This window comes from Microcebus murinus, chromosome 10, assembly GCF_040939455.1.
Source record: "Microcebus murinus isolate Inina chromosome 10, M.murinus_Inina_mat1.0, whole genome shotgun sequence".
Lineage (NCBI taxonomy): Eukaryota > Metazoa > Chordata > Mammalia > Primates > Cheirogaleidae > Microcebus > Microcebus murinus.
The window spans coordinates 76396395-76408920 of record NC_134113.1 but is presented as its reverse complement, the minus strand read 5'-3'; the positions used below and the strand labels follow the sequence as shown (position 1 = coordinate 76408920).

At 40.2% G+C, this 12526-nt stretch overlaps 1 protein-coding gene across 4 annotated transcripts; it reads right to left on the bottom strand.

Annotated features, from left to right (window-relative positions):
* Positions 1 to 395: 395 nt before the first annotated feature.
* PTHLH (parathyroid hormone like hormone) lies at positions 396 to 11877 on the bottom strand. Of its 4 annotated transcripts, none has more exons than XM_012739581.2 (4): positions 11766 to 11877; positions 11191 to 11317; positions 5119 to 5541; positions 396 to 879 (listed from the first exon to the last, which is right to left on the bottom strand). In XM_012739581.2, exons 1-4 carry the CDS (start codon positions 11857 to 11859, stop codon positions 870 to 872), a joined length of 654 nt encoding a protein of 217 aa, XP_012595035.2. In that variant the 5' UTR covers positions 11860 to 11877; the 3' UTR covers positions 396 to 869. The 4 variants fall into 4 exon arrangements, with proteins under 4 accessions (XP_012595035.2, XP_075863651.1, XP_012595036.2 ...); XM_076007536.1 differs by having other exon boundaries at positions 11524 to 11835; XM_012739582.3 differs by lacking the exon at positions 396 to 879 and adding an exon at positions 3391 to 3744.
* Positions 11878 to 12526: the final 649 nt, after the last annotated feature.

Genomic DNA, 12526 nt, shown 5'->3' with positions numbered 1-12526 from the left:
TGTCTAAGAAAATATATATATATATTGATGGCCTTTGAGTCTCTGACCGGGATCTTTCCTTTTTTTCAGCTCTGGCTGACTCTCTGGATTAAGTTTCTTTAATCCTTTGTCCTGACTTTTCTCTGTTGCTTTTCTGCCTGCCCCTGTCTGCACTTCAAATTGAACATACTTTATAAACTAATGTCTAGGTAGTTCAGCCATGCTGTTATTGACTTGAACTGAAATATTGGGTAAAATGCATTTTAAGTGGTTTTTAACTAAAAACTAATGTGGAAATGTGGGAATATGTACCAATATAAACATATTAAACTTAAGATTGTATTCAAATAGAGTTTAAAAAACTATATCATATTCCTTCTACTAGAAATCTTAAATGATATAATTCACCCTCTGAGTCATGATGTAATTAGATTATATTTTATTAGACATTCTTTACAAATTTAAAATACCGCTATTTTTACAGGCACAGAGGGAAATCAGTTTGGATTATTATATTTAGGCATTCATTAAAATCAACCACAAAATAGAGACACTTTATTGTGTCATTTATCAACATACTTGATATGTATATCTAAAGTGCATTATGTTACAAAAAATATAGAAATTCAGCAGCACCAAGATACATTTACAAAATAAATACATCAGTTGACAAAATAAATTATGGTAAATGTGATAATAATAATTGGATTAGCCTTGGCAAAAAAAAATATTCACAATGACCAATGTGCAGTTTCATAGAGCAATGGGGGAGACAGTTTTATTCCAATGCATTTACAGTATTTACAGACAATAAATATTTCTAATACTTTCCATATGTTCACTATTACAGAATCCTGCAATATGTCCTTGGAAGGTCTCTGCTGAAGATTTCAATGCCTCCTGCAAAAAGAAGGAAGAGAAAGAAGAGGAGAAAACAGGTTAATTTTCTTTACAAATGAAAAGACCTACAAAATAAAGGATATACATTAAGGAACACAGAATCACAGTGGAAAGAGATGCGGGGGACTCTTATAAATATTTCCCACAGGTGCCTGTGGGATCCACCTGATTCTATAGAACTTCTGCTACAGGCAAGCTCTTCAACCTGACTAAGTGATCAACGAGGTGCAGAAAGGGAAAGGGCCTGAGTTTCTGCTGTGCCAGAAAAAAAGAGACCCTGTGAGAATTTTCCATGGCTGCCAGCTGGCGAGCTTGGGAAAAGAAGGGACAAATTTGAGAACCTGGAAATAAGGCTAGGTTGGGCCATCCACCATAGCACACAACTCACTTAGAAGGTTATTCCCCAGTGGCACCTGACTTGGGCGATCCAACGTTTGTTTATTTTGTCCAGGTGGTCTTTAGACCAATTTCTCACCAACATAATGGACTGTGGTGAGGGCTGTGAAAGTATGGGATGTTGGGTCAAGTTTGGAAGGATGTGTAGTTGAAGAGTATGTTTAGTTGATGATAGGCTGACATCTGTCCTTTCTTTAGTTATCCTTAGATACTAGTTATTGAATTTTAGTTTTCAAAGCTAAAGCTAAAATAGGATCTTTTGTCTCTCACTCTGCTGATTTTTTTTTCAATAGATACTTCATTAGGAATTAGGAAAACCTATTTTAAATGAAAGAATAACTAAGAATAAATTGATTTAAAAGTATAAAATAGCATTTCACATCATTGTTTATTATTCAGAATAAGCTATTGCTTGGGATTGACACCTTTTCTAAACTATGTAAATAGTGCACTGACAGTATTTCAAGATGGGCTAGCAGAGTTTCCTCTGCTTTTCTGTCTCCCTTTCTCTTCTCTTTGTGTGGTCCATTTCAGTGAATATGTATTCCTTTCTCAGGAAACAACTATAGAATGGAATTTGATTGGCTGTGTCATTGGATTAACGAGCCAGAGTTGTGGGCAGTTTTACACGGCAGACATGTGTGGGTACGAGACCTACAAAACAGCAAATTCTTCACAATTTCAGAGTTTTATGTGCAGCTTAAGGAAAGAAAAGCAAATTGAGCATTGAGAGTGTTTTAATGTCTTAAGGAACTGACCCCTTCACCAATGGTTTTGGTTGGAATGTTTAAATAGCTCCTAACTACAGAGAAAAGCAGACTTTAAGATTAAAATTTTAATGGGTAGATAGATGTGGATGGATGTTATGAATAAAGCCAGAAAGATGACATAAAAAAACTCAATAATTTGTGTACTGTACTGATTTTTAAATGTTTTCATACTAAATGGCATTAGGTAAATTGAGTTTAAGAATAACACAAGCAAAGAGAGAATAAACGATATTTTGAAATATTAAATCCTTAGAAAGAAAGAAAAAAGAAATAAGTTAAAAGACCAAGAAAAAATTTTTCAATAATATTTCACCCTGCCCAGACAGTGTGTTTGTTCTCCTTCCTTGTAATCTTTCCTTTAACAAAGGCACAGATTGTATTAGTCAAGTAAACCATATAACATGACGTACAAGTACACGTGTATGTTTATTATATGTATATGTATGACAACACTTTAGAGGTCTAGATGTTTTGACTCCTGAAAAGCTTTTTATATTTTTCCAAATCAATATTTACCAAGGCAAAACATATGATTTCTAATAAATGAATCCTGTTGTATCTGGATCTCTCATTTGCAATATCAAAAATTCCTTAATGTATTTCCCCAAATTTAGAGCTATGTATTTTCCACTGAATGGTTCATGTGACAGGAAACAGATACTTTTACCTCAGCAATTTCCTTAAAAAATACTGCATATATTATAATAAAGTTCATGTTTGCCATCTCATTAGACCTCTCAGATCATCGTATAATAATACAAAGAAACTGAGGAGAGGACATCGATAAAAGATTGGTCACATAAAACTTTAAAAGAATTATTCTGAAAAGATTTTATTTGGATTACAGAATTTACATGGCCCTATACATTTTCATCAACACACTCCAAAATTTCTCCACTCTTCCCTGCACCTCTGTTGGGCTGTGTTGGGAGAATGCCAACATCTGGCTGCCAAACAAACAGTTCTTTCCATGAATGTCCCTCACCAACAGAGAAGAGAAAGGAAAAGCAGAAAACTTCTATTTCTTTCAGTTCTAGGTCTGGATTTGAGTAGGCCCCACTCTACTAAACCTACTTTAACTTAGGGGTAGCTTTGGGCATAAGAATTGATGAGTATTGATTTTCATCAATTCTCCAGAACTTAAAGAGCATTGTAAATTTTAAATGAATAAAAACCATAAAAATTACTTATACTTCTGTTTTTATAATTCATATATATAGTAAGACAATGGATAAAAATAGGTTTTGGCAATAAAGTATGGCTCTTGTGTTATAAATATGTACAGTTAAAGTACACTGAATATGCTATGTGAGCCAGAATTTATAAGGTTCGTTACACCTTATAGATCCATTAGATGTTTGCAGAATAGATCATGAATAATAGGTCATTTACTGTGCTATAGATTTTTCTAGTGCCACTGCCCATTGATTACTGAAGCTGTACTTCTTATCTAATGTCATTGCTATTAATATTTTATATGCTATTTAATGATGGGTTTGCCAACTTAACTCAAGGAGAGAAATAATGGTAAGTAGCAAATTCCCTTTGAAATATCACCCCGTAACTCTATCTGAACCAGAGTCAGAGGAAAGGACTGAAGAAGTAACAGGGGACTCTTTAAATAATGACATCATTAGTTGCATATGATGTGTTCTTGTGCTGTTTTCCTCTTTCTTTCAAGCCCCATAGAAGTGCTGTACTGAAAAGTAAAAAACAAAACAAGGTCCTATCAATGGAAATACATGATGAAAAATCAGTGAGGACATAGCACTGGTCTAAGCATCAGGAAATGGAGAAATAAATCCAGTTCTAGGGCTACTTATTTCAATTCCAAGAGCTACTCAGGTCCTTTAGCTGTGGAATGCCTTCATTGTCTATTTTATAAAATGAAATGACTATTTGCCCCCTTTTTTGCCTCACAGAGACACCCCCACTCCAATATATATAGAGATGGCACAATCAGAACTAGGTCTCAAAGGACCAGAGTAATAGTATGTTGCCATTTATTGAGTATTTACTATATGACAGGCATTCAACTCATATATAATATCTCATTTAATCTTCACCAACTCTATGAGGTTGGTACAATTAATATCTTCATTTCACATAAGATGAAAGTGAGTCTTAGAAAGACTGAGTAACTTGCCCTAGGTTGTAAACTTTAATAAGTTCAGACCTAAGATGTGAGCCTAAGTTGTTTTGATTCCAAAGTCTGTGAGTGTCATTATTAACTGTATCTGTGAGCTAGGGATAAACAAACCACATAAGTGTGAAGTTTTATTATTCTTATTGCATTACCCTAGAAAAATTATTCCACTTGCCAACAGACAAAGAGATACGTGAGAAAAACTTATATCCTTCCAAGGCAATATTGAAAATTTTCAGAAACCACTTTTTTTTTTTTTCCATGAGCTGGTAGAAACCAGAGTTAAACTTAATTAAACAAACTTAAAGCGTGTGTTTAAAAAATAATTTAATTTCTTTAAATTAAAATAAATTTAAAATTTAATTAAATACACTTAATTAAATAAAAAGTGTGAATGGCTCAGAACTGTTTACGGTAAGGTACTGTTCTGCAGTGTTCGTAGATAACATCAAATCCTTTTGTTGTTCTCCCTTGAAGTGAGAAAAAGAAAGAAATGAAAAACTATCAAGACAGTTTGCCAAAGTGTGACAGACTGCGGGGGAATAAATACACCTCTCCAGCAAGTTATGAAGATGGTCATTAGCTTTTGAAGCTTGAGTAAGAGGTGGAATTATTTACTAGAGTACTAAAGCATTGACGTTGGGGTTTGTGATGGAGAAAGTTAAGTTATAGAGCCTGTATAGAGCGCATGTGCGTGAGCATGCGCATGTGCACGAGCGCATACACGTGTGTGAGCATGCGCGTGCGCACGTGTGTTGGGTGTAAGCGGGTCACTGCTTTAAGGCAGACAGTATTCTGGCTTGTCATAAGCTTTTGGATTGTGTAGCGACTGACAGAGAGGAGAAAAATCCAAGGCAAGGCGGAAGGGAGGCTCCAAAGCCCAGCTGAGAGCACCAGGAAGAGGCTGTGGGCCAGGAAGCCTGTTACCGTGAATCGAGCTCCAGCCATGTCGTGGAGGTGTCAGACAGCTGGTCCCCTTCGAGCCCACTCCCGGCCACTTCAGAGTTCAACCAGGCCGATCGAGTTCGCCGTTTTTTCTTCTCCTGTTCCTTGCGTTTCCCAGGCTTGCCTTTCTTTTTCTTGCCAGGTGTCTTGAGTGGCTGCTCTTTGTACGTATCCACCTTGTTGGTTTCCTGAGTTAGGTACCTGCCCTCGTCATCAGACCCGAATCGGACCGGGTGGTTCTTTGTGTTGGGAGCGGGCTTGGAGTTAGGGGAAACCTCCGAGGTAGTTCTGATTTCGGCTGTGTGGATTTCTGCGATCAGATGGTGAAGGAAGAAGCGTCGTCGTAAATCCTGGATGGACTTCCCCTTGTCATGGAGGAGCTGGTGTTCAGACACAGCTCTTTTGCTTTAAGAAAGAAAGGAAAAAAAAAAAAATACAAGGAGGGGAATAAAAACAGTTAAATTTTAGTTGTTGGTAGAGGCAACAAAGACATGAGTAAATCCCTTTAGCTTTCTCGTTGGTCCATGCAGGACACAAGTGGAAGGGAGAGAGCAAGCTGGCGGTGCAGGGCAGGGAACGCGTGGACCCCCAGCTCCAGGTCCCCAGTTCTGCCACCTACAAGGTCTGTGACCTTGGTGGGGACATGAACATTCCTGGGCCTCATGTGTATGAAAGGGAGGGGTCAGAGCCAGTGATTTCTATGCTCCCCCCCCCTCCCAATTTCAAATGCTATGCTTCAGTTATGCCCAGAAATGGACAGAAACCACTGGGCATCTCTTCACATTTTTCAGAGTTCTTTTGGGGCAATAAATCCAGAAATCACAGCTTGGGCAATAAAACGGAGACTGCTTTTACCTGAGTACTCTCCCCAAGCCTACAAACACACATGCGCATACACACACACAGAGTTGCCTCATTAAGAAAATAATAATAATACTGAATTTCAAAGAACAGCAAGCTGTAAGAGTAAAAGCAAACAAAGGCTGAAGGATGAAGTGAGCGGTGAAGCCTGTCTAGGAAACCATCTGACTAACAGGCTGAACTTTAACATTTTAGACTACTGGCTACCAGGAACCTGTATTTGAAGGCCAACCGTCAGAAAGAGTATTTTTCTGTGAAGTAGTGGGTGGTCTCCTTAAAATGGGTTTCTTTGTGTGCTTAAATTAAATGAGATCATTCTATTTCTTCTGTGCTTCAAGATTTTTTTTTTTTAAATTTAGAATTCTAAAGAGTATTATCCTTAGCACTCAGTTGAGAATTTCACTTTTCCCCTTGTTCTCTTTATCTTAAAATATGTTTAGGAACAAACATAAAGTGATTTTTCTATTTAAACAACAATCTAATGAAAATCTAGTGAAAAATAACAAACTCATTCCCTATCAATCCTTTTAGATGACACTGTGACTCCTGCTTCCATGTCCATCATGTATTCTTTTATTATTCTGTGTGTACATTATTAGCCATATTTAAGGAATGCATACATTAATTAGTCATATCATGCCTGCTTCAACGCTTTCTTACCTAACTCCAATCTTATAGTTAGAATAGCCCTCCAACTGGCTCATCCTCAAAAGCTTGGTAGGATAGTTCACAGGGCTACATCCCCTGTATACTTACTTCCCTGACACCATGGTGTCTGGGTCCCTTGTTGCTTTTGTTAGTACAACTTCTTTAACTCCTTAGAGAAATATAACGGTAATAAATAGCATTATTATCTCCATTTTATATATGGCAAAATGAGGTGCAGAGAGATTAAATGACTTGCCCTAGTTCACACAATGAGAACTGGTGGATCTGGGGCTCCAAAAACTAGATCTTCAGATTCTAAAACCAAGATTGCTTTTCCAAATTCCTCAACCCTTTCTCTGGCCAAAGCCAAAGCTAACGTCTCAACATGTTCCTCTGTTGAGGGAAGAAGAATGGCAAGGCATAGGGTGATAAACCACCATAACAATGGGTGAATTGGACAGAAATGTATCAGTTTCATTGAAGACCAAGCCTATTGCCCCAAAAGTCCATTTTCATCAACAAAGTAAGGAACTTAGATTCCCAAGTTTGGATTATCACTAGGGGAATGAGCCAAAGAAGAGAGTAAGAGATGTAAATGCAGTCATCATTTCTCCAGCCCTTCTAGCCAGAATGCCAGCTTCCTTCTAGTATTTTAGTGTGCGGACTGACTTTAAGCCATGTAGCTTGTTCAAAAAAGACATGACTTCACGGAAAGGAATTTAACAGGAGCCTGGTTTAAATGAGGCATGAAGGAGTCTCTCTTCCTTTTTGAAGGTGCCACATGTGACTAGATTAAAATTCACTTACTCTGTGGCATGGTTAGTATTCTGGAAACTTTTAATAATCTACAAGTTTGAGGCTTTGGTACAATGTATTTATATTCTCTAATAACGTGTTTAAAGAATAGGACTGATATAATTGCGTATTTCAGAAGCATTGCAGTTTAATAAGTATCTTTTAGCAAAATGTCACATTAAAAAGAAGTCCTTAATCAGTAATAATTTATAGTATTTGGGGCTTTTATTTTGTTCTAAATCCCTGGCAGATACCCTCCTCATCTGTACTGCTCTCCAAATGGATAATATAGCCCATTCTAGCTTAATTTGAAGTCAAAACTTTAATGGTTAGTCATTGCTCATGCCCCCTCTGACAGGCATATATGCCTGTCATCATGACCAGCCTGTCAACTGTGAGTCACTATGCCTTCCTAACTCAAGAGCTGCACTTTCCCAGGATGGTTCTCATGGGAAATGCAGTAATCATCCTATCCTTCTATTTTATAAAAAGCCTACAATACGGCACAACTCCGTCCAGTTTAAAATAGTACATCTCTTGTGAGGGACAAAGCTTTTTAGAAGTAACACTATATTGGAAAAAAAAGTTTTCTTAAATGCTAAGTCTGAAATGCTGTTAGACAATTTCTCAGTATTTCAGAGACTTCTGCACTTAAAATATTGTGAAGAATGAATCTGATTGGGAAATTGCATTAGAGGATCTTGAATATAATGGTATCTTTATCATCGACAAGGAATAAGGCCCATGAAGTGTTTTATTTATTTCCCAAATAAGATATAAACTTACACAGGAATAAATGACTGGGCCTATACAAACTAGATGTACATAGATACTGAGTAATAAATTCAAATTGAGGAGGTTCTCAATTACGTAACTTTGAAATATTTAGATTGTAAATATAGCCTGAATGATAATAGCCTGTTGTTAAATATGTCTGTAAATATTACATAGCACAATGGTTCACTTGGCATTTATTATATACCTAAGCTCCAAAATGGAAAAACAAGTATGTTATATGTGATGCTCTCCTTTGATTATTGTAAAAAAAAAAAAGAACTTCAAAAATTTGGGGAGAATGCTTAATACAGATAACTCTAAATTCTGTCAAAACATAGCTCCTCCTCTTTAAAGAAAAATCACTCTCAAGGGAGTTTTCAGGGAAGAAGATTAAATTTCGAAGAAACTATCAAGGAACAGAGGACATAAACAGTGATGGAAATTCCTCTTCCAGCATAGGAAGAAGCAGTACACTTGTACTGATGCTGGGCTCCTCCGAAAGAAGGACTCTGTGTTTGAGAAGAAAAATTTTGTGGTACATAGAAGAGACAGGGTTAGGGTGTTAGAGTTAAGATGACTCACCAGAAGTCCCTTCCAACTCAAATGACTCAGTCAAAAGTTACGCTTCTCATTAAGTGGAGTAGACCCAGTCTGGCTCCCAAGCAAATCAGCCAATGATGTTTCAGGTTTCTGAATCTGCTGGGGCTCCCTCTCTCACCTAAACACAGAGACAGCCACCTGCCCAAAGCCTTGTTCATCTGTACAATAACATCCAGAGGCCTCAATTTCCAATATCCAACTTGATCATGCTCTAGCTCCATTAATTAAAATCCTTTGGACTAACAGATCCAGAAGATTTACAACTTATAATTGCCTCCTTTGTATGGTTTAGGAAATCTTGTCACAGTAGGTTTCTCTCCCTTAGAAGTTAGCACCTAGTTAAAAAAAAAAATCTATACTTCCAAAGCAGTATCCTAACAGTTTGTGTCAAAATTGAGGAGTAACACAGTTTGATTATATGTTAAAATTCCTTTGAGAAACCAGCTTGATTTAGCGTAATAGTAGACTAATGTTTTGTCTAGCACACAAAATTTACTGTTACTTGGCAGCAAAGCAAAAATAATGACTTGTTTTTTAAACTCCATTTGGCTATAATAATTTGATGAAACATCTTCATCTACAGATGATTTCAGCCTCCCTGAAAAACCATGGCTGTAATGTGATGATCTATTACCCATTAACTATGAGAATGTTTTGTGGTAGTTTTATAACCATCTGCTGAGTGTGAGTGTTTAACTACAATATTATATTTCACCCACAAACAAAACTATAACAGTCTCTGGCTGCTAAATGGTTTCTGATGTGTATTTTGTAAGGTGCAACAAAGAAAGAGTTAAAAATAGCCTTTAGGACTACTTAGCAGTATTTTTATGCCACAGTTGTGGATTTAATCATGGCTCATTTACTGTTTCTCAAAAGACAAAACAGGTATTTCTTAAGCAACTTTAAAGAAAAAATTGGCTCTGTTCCAAGATAGTATTTCTTAGCCAAATAAGTACAGTATTTAAGTGTGCTTTTAAAAATCTAGTCTTCATCTATATTTATATATGGATTTTAAATTATTGAATTTAACACAAGTTCCAAAATGAGCAAAAAGTCTGAAGACAATTTTCAGAAAATACATCAGCAAAACGTTGAAGAATACAATGAAGCTTTATCTTCAGCACAATGTTCTACACAATTTGCCTTAGGAGATTCATAATAGATTTTCATTTCGGTGCCAAGGTTCAGACATGTCTAAAGTAATTTCATTTAAGGATTTTCTGCTTTAATAACAGACCAGGGGCACATATAAAACAGTTGCCTTTTTGTACACCCTGGGGAGTTTACAAGGAAGCACCATGAACCTGATTATAAATATTAGATATCGCTGTTTTTATTGTTAGTGTAAAAGTTCTCCTTAATTCCTTCTCCAGAGTCAAACTCTTCTCAATTCTCAAACTTTATAGTATTCCCATCCTGAACACTAGAGTCCGCAGCTTAAAGATCACCCAAAGATGGTATTACACACATTAACGAACTGCTAGGTCCAACCGATTATTAAGATACTCTCACTCCCCTACTCTTCCAACTTCTCAGTCATACAACATAGTGCTATTTCTCCGGTGTCCTTGGATGTATGATTATTTCAAAGTCGAAATTATCCTTAAAAGAATCACCGAACGAGAATGCCAAAATACAAGCTTCCAGTCTACAATGCAAATATTTGACTCCAGATTAAAGAACTGCTAGCAACAGTTCCAAAGGGAGGGGGGGGGAGAAAAAAAGTTTCCACACCTAAAACTCATTTTGGAACCACACACACTCTAGCCTTCCTGAATTGTATCAATACTAATGTTGGAGCGGTGCCACCGCGAAGTTGTTACTACTTCATTATATAATATGCTTTCATTATGTAATACGGTCCCGTTTTATATGCTTAAAATTATGTCATTCATAATAAAATCAGATGTTAAGGAGTTTGCTTTTCACACACAAACTGCCACCCACATTCAATATGTATATCTACGCGCGCGCGCACAGACCGTAGGTCGTATGTCTCCGGGTCCCTCAGCTTCCCCGGACTTTCAAACCCTCCCCGGGTTCTGAAAGCAATCCTTTTCTTTCACTGGAGGTAGAGGATCTTTCCCTAGAGGGGATTCTGTAAAACGCTCCATAAGGAAACACACACACACACACACACACACACACACAATCCGTCTCTTCCCGGTCTCGCCTTGTAAGTTCAGCCAGTTGTCCCGCTAGGTTGGAGGACGGGGCTCGCCCCGGCAGGTAGCCGGATGGCCCCTGTCTCTCACCCCGGGCGGGGAGCAGCGCTGACCGCCGCGAGCCCTCGGCAGCGTCCCAGCCTGGCAGCCTGTCCCACTGGCCTCCCTGACCCGCGCGCCCAGGGGAGGCTGGGGCGACACTTACAGCCGGCGGTTGAGCCCCTCCACCGAGCGCCCGCAGGAGGGCACCGAGTAGCTCAGCAGGAACACCGCGACGCTCCAGTGCTGAACCAGTGTCCGCAGCATCATATCTATCCTCTTGCGCTCGGGACCTGCAACAGAGTGGAAAGGGACCCGAAGTGTCAGTCCGGACTCCCCATCTCCTCGCACGACTCCGTTCCCCCCCGTTAGCCTGCTCTCAAATAGCCTCTTCAACATCAAGGGCATCTCCCAAGTTGCAAAGAAAAAAAAAAAAAAAGAAAGAAAAAAAAAAAAAGGAAGCAATACAACACTTTCTCTGGAGCCTCTCCGCACTTACTTATGTAGCAACCAGCTACTCCAACTGTGCTTTTTTTCCAAACACCCACAGGCAAAAAGAAACCAAAAAAGAGGAAAAAAAAAAAGAAAAAAGAAAATCAGAGGCGCTTCCTCTGAAATAATAGCGAAAATGAAATGGTTTTACATATGCATCAATGATGAATAGTGTGTTTACGTGTCTCCCCTAGCAATGTCTACTGAATCTGGCCAGCAGCTCTCCTGAGTTCGTGGAACAGGACTAACCTCCTCCTACAAGAAGAAAGTTTCCCCCCCTGAAGTCAGCTTCTTCGCGAACCAGGCCCTCTCGTTCCAGAGCCACTTGTAGGGAGACCCACATATATATACATAGCTGTCTGTCTACCTCCTCTGGTGGGCTGGTTGCTTCCGGAAAGTTGATTCCACACACCCTGATAACAAGTTTCAAGTGCGCGTGTCGTCGATCAGGAGGGCCAGGTGGCGGCGAGGGCGGGCCCGCAGCGGCGCGGAGGGGCGGCGGCAGCCCCGCTTCACGGCCGGGGAGGCATGCTGGCCGGGCGGCGCAGGTTGGAGGCGAGCTGAGAGCCGAGCAGAGGAATGTTCACACGCTCTGAGGCAAACACGCGGGAGAAGTGAGCGAGTCGCAAAGAGGTGGCGCCCTAGGAACGCGCGCGGGGCGAGCGAGGGCGCGCGGGGGGCGGGGGCGGCGACGGGCGGCCCGAGCGGGCCCCGCGCCGCCGGAGCGAGCGGAGGGGAGCCCCGAGCCCGGAATGCGCCGCGAGCGGCTGGGCTCCCCCCTCCCGCCTTGCCGCCCCGCCGCCCCGCCGCCCCCGGCGCTGTCCGGAGCGCTGCCGAGCCCCACCCCGGAGCCTGGGCCCGGCTGCGCCGTCCCCCGGGCCGGGGGCGTGGGCGGATCCGCTTGCTCCCTCCCCGCCCGGCCGGCTCCAGCTTGCGCCGCGGATCCGGGAGCCGAGGTCCCCGAGGGCGTGCGGACCGCCTCTGGCAGCCGGCGGCCCCCGGCTCGCCTG

What these genes read in the sequence shown, in the direction of transcription:
- PTHLH (XM_012739582.3), bottom strand. Translation starts at nt 11,859, where the DNA reads ATGTGGGTCTCCCTACAAGTGGCTCTGGAACGAGAGGGCCTGGTTCGC. An exon ending in CTTTCTTCTTGTAGGAGGAG is followed by an intron (nt 11,318 to 11,765) that starts GTTAGTCCTGTT and finishes ACTCTGTTGCAG; the next exon opens with GTCCCGAGCGCAAGAGGATA. An exon ending in TGGCTGGAGCTCGATTCACG is followed by an intron (nt 3,745 to 5,118) that starts GTAACAGGCTTC and finishes TTTACTTTTCAG; the next exon opens with TACAGCACTTCTATGGGGCT.